Source organism: Theobroma umbraticum, unplaced genomic scaffold, assembly GCF_002168275.2.
Source record: "Theobroma umbraticum cultivar Fairchild unplaced genomic scaffold, ASM216827v3 scaffold_56.0, whole genome shotgun sequence".
In the NCBI taxonomy this organism is placed as follows: Eukaryota; Viridiplantae; Streptophyta; class Magnoliopsida; order Malvales; family Malvaceae; genus Theobroma; species Theobroma umbraticum.
The window spans coordinates 10,557,720-10,561,026 of record NW_018397256.1 but is presented as its reverse complement, the minus strand read 5'-3'; the positions used below and the strand labels follow the sequence as shown (position 1 = coordinate 10,561,026).

General features: G+C 35.9%; 1 protein-coding gene across 1 annotated transcript; it reads left to right on the top strand.

Annotated features, from left to right (window-relative positions):
- Positions 1–772: 772 nt before the first annotated feature.
- JAZ1 (jasmonate-zim-domain protein 1) lies at positions 773–3,301 on the top strand. Its single transcript, XM_021421534.2, has 4 exons — positions 773–1,267; positions 2,053–2,556; positions 2,671–2,728; positions 3,140–3,301. The coding sequence occupies exons 1-4, from the start codon at positions 1,111–1,113 to the stop codon at positions 3,243–3,245; spliced, it is 825 nt and encodes a 274-aa protein (XP_021277209.1). The 5' UTR covers positions 773–1,110; the 3' UTR covers positions 3,246–3,301.
- The last annotated feature ends 6 nt before the right edge of the window (positions 3,302–3,307 follow it).

Sequence of the window (3,307 nt, the reverse complement as noted above, 5' to 3'; positions counted from 1 at the left end):
GTGGGTATTAATTTATTGTTTATTCAACTTTAATTAGGGTGCTTAAATAGGTGATCTGTTTTACAGAAATACCCTCGTGCGGCTTTGCCACGTTTCTCGTGACCGTGTTTGGCTGATGGGTTAGAAATGGTAGAACAAGGGTGGTTTAAGTGTTGGTCCAAAAACAGAAATGTTGAAATTAAGTCAATAAATATGGGCTAAGGAAAACTTAACCACTTCTAGAAAAAAAATTCATGTTTCCAGCATGAGTCAATGGTTAAATAGTAAATGTATTAAATGAAAATTTAACATGAAAAATGGGTTATATTGGTAAGTTTTTATATAAACACTTGTATATTGGTAATAGTATTTTGCTTTTGTTTTTAAAGTAGTTTTGGTGTATAAATTTTATACATTATCATCATTTTATTGAAAAATTAATCGAAAAAAATTTAATAAGCACTTATGATTTTAGGTGTTTAATTAACAATTAAGGAACACATGAAAATAATAAGTCATATTTTTTTAATTTATGAAATTCAAGTTGATTGAAAATCTTAAAACTAAAAAAAAAGTAATTATTTTACCTTCCATTTTTGTAGAAGTTAATTAGGGCACCACACAAATACGGCCCTTTCCGTATAGGGACAGGAAGGTAAATTCACGACAAGTATTAAAAGTTATCTTGAAATATCGGACAACATGTCGAAAAGGAGCAGGAACATCGGCGATGACGAAAAAATGCACAGAAATGTAACAGAGGAGAAAAGAAAAGAAATAAAAAGAACACGTGTTTGAAATACTAAACAAGCGAGGCAATAAAGTATTGAAGCACCCTCTCGAAGCTGCAAAAATCAAGCTTAAAAAAGCCCCATTTATTCCTCGTGCTTTTAACTCGCCTCCCTTCAGCTTTTCAGAGATAAAAACCATTTCGCCCTTCTTCTTCTTCTCATCCTCCTCCTCCTCTTCCTATAAAATAAAGTTTGTCCTCCTTTAGCTAAACATCACAGTTTCAAACAGATCCTTATTGCAGCTGTAAGTTCGAAGATCGAGGTATTCGATTACGAATCATTCTCTGAAAACCCAAACGAGCAAAAGGGGTAAACAGTTGAATTTTGTTTTTCGGAAAGTATGTCGTGTTCGCCGGAATTCATGGGTCAGAAATCGGCGAGGTCACCGGATAAGCCAAGCTTTTCCCAAACTTGTAACTTGTTGAGTCAGTACTTGAAGGAGAAAGGTAGCTTTGGAGATCTAACTCTGGGGATGACATGCAACGTGGAAGCTAATGGTAAGTTCCTTATTTCTTTGCTTTTCTTTAATTTTTCTTCTTCTTTCTAGAGTTTTGGGCTGACGAGGAACGCAGAAGAGCTGAGAATGAATTAATGAATTAGAGTTTCGAGTTTGTTTTTTCATATATTTTTTTTTGTCTAAGTTTTCAAAGTCGAAACTTGATTTAAAGCTAGCTATATAAATAAAACTCAATTATGTCTTGTTTTTTCGCTTTTTCTTTTACCTGGACACGCGTTTTGAAATTCAAATGTTGGAAGCGGTTTAATCAAATTAAGCCTCGACTAATGATCTTTGTTGTCTGTAATTTTAGCAAAATTTGCTTTTTTTTGTTGTCTAATTTCAGATCCATAAAATCAGATTTGCAAATTGACATATTCAATCTTTAATTTTTCAAACAGTCAGAAAACGTGCCCTTTATTCTCTCGGTCTCCCTGGAAACTCTCCCTTTGAAAATTTGTTTTGGAAAAGAAAAAAGATATGTAAAGAAGAAATATACCATGTGCGTGATCCAAAAAGTTCCAATTCTTGAGGGGATGGGTATTTGAAGTCTTTGTTTATATGTTTTTTGAACAAAATTCTGTTGAGATAATCCCTTGGTTTTATATTCTGTTGACAAAATACCCGCCTTTAGATCTCATTAAACTGGACAGGATCCTTGGATTTTCATTATAAATAGCCACTACTTCTGTTCCTGAAACACAAGTGTTTAAAGTATTAAAGGTAGTTTTAAGAGAATACAGTGTTTCACTCTAATGGATCATCTTCTTTATGGATATGTTGTAGGGACACCGGAGATGCTGCGTCCTACCATGAATTTGTTTCCTGTCAATGAGAACTCGGGTGATGTTAATAGCCGAAACCTTGCAGCTCCTCGGAACTTGAGATCCATGGATTTGTTCCCTCAGCAAGCTGGTTTTTCATCACCGTCTTCTAAGGATGATGGTCTGAAAAGGGTTGATTCTAGTGTTAACAGCATGAACAAATCTGCCGCAGTGGAGCCTCAAACTGCACAGATGACTATCTTTTATGGTGGACAAGTGATTGTGTTCAATGATTTTCCAGCTGACAAAGCCAAGGAAATCATGCTTTTAGCTAGCAAGGGAAGCTTTCAAAACAACAGCTTCAACCCCAATCCTGCCAAGACAAATGTCCCCTTTACTTCTAGCATTGCTAGAAGTCCAGTTGAACCTGGCGTTGGAGTTCCTCCTACTACAAATGTGGCTCCTAATTTCGTAAACAATGCAACTCAAGAATGCATTCAATCTGCTCAGCGACCCATTCCTGGCGGTAATCCTCATGTTCCACTTTAGTTTTTTCCAATGGAGAACATAAGAAGATGAAATCATGCTTCATGTTGTCATGTTTTATATAGGGGTTCTTATTAGTTTTTGTCTATTGCAGATCTACCAATTGCTAGGAGAGCTTCACTCCATCGGTTCCTAGAGAAGAGAAAGGATAGGTAGGCATCCAGAGATCAATATAGGAAATTACATTTTAAAATCTATTGTAACTTCTGTTGACGTAGGTGATTGGAGTCAAATTTTTTTTTTGTGTCCTGACATATAGGCCATAGCTTGATTCCTTGTGATTCATGTACGGAGGGCTGAGAGAGTCCTGCTATTCTTTTATTTTTTTATCAAAATCTTTCAATTTTATCAGGAAATTTTAGAAAAGAAGGGGGGTTGTAATCGGCGGGTTTAGGTTTGAGTCTTTCCTTTTGGGATTGGCACCATAAATTGTTGTATTGAGTAATAACTTAATAAAATTAAAGCCTATGTACCTTTGTCTAAAATTTTTGGGCGAGAGAGATGGTCCTCCAAACTTTTGAGTTAATTTATTGACGTTGATATCCTTTATGATCATTTTACAGGATCACCACAAGAGCACCATATCAGATAAGTAGCTCTGGGGCATCTCCTTCCAAGCCAGGCGACAGCATGTCATGGCTGGGTTTGGCTGCTCAATCACCACAGTAGTCTGTCAAGTATTCATTTTTGAGGCTTTTCTGAAGCCTGCTATCCCCCCCTTTTTTTTTTTT

What these genes read in the sequence shown, in the direction of transcription:
- JAZ1 (XM_021421534.2), top strand. Translation starts at nt 1,111, where the DNA reads ATGTCGTGTTCGCCGGAATTCATGGGTCAGAAATCGGCGAGGTCACCG. An exon ending in TCAGCGACCCATTCCTGGCG is followed by an intron (nt 2,557 to 2,670) that starts GTAATCCTCATG and finishes TGTCTATTGCAG; the next exon opens with ATCTACCAATTGCTAGGAGA. An exon ending in CTAGAGAAGAGAAAGGATAG is followed by an intron (nt 2,729 to 3,139) that starts GTAGGCATCCAG and finishes ATCATTTTACAG; the next exon opens with GATCACCACAAGAGCACCAT.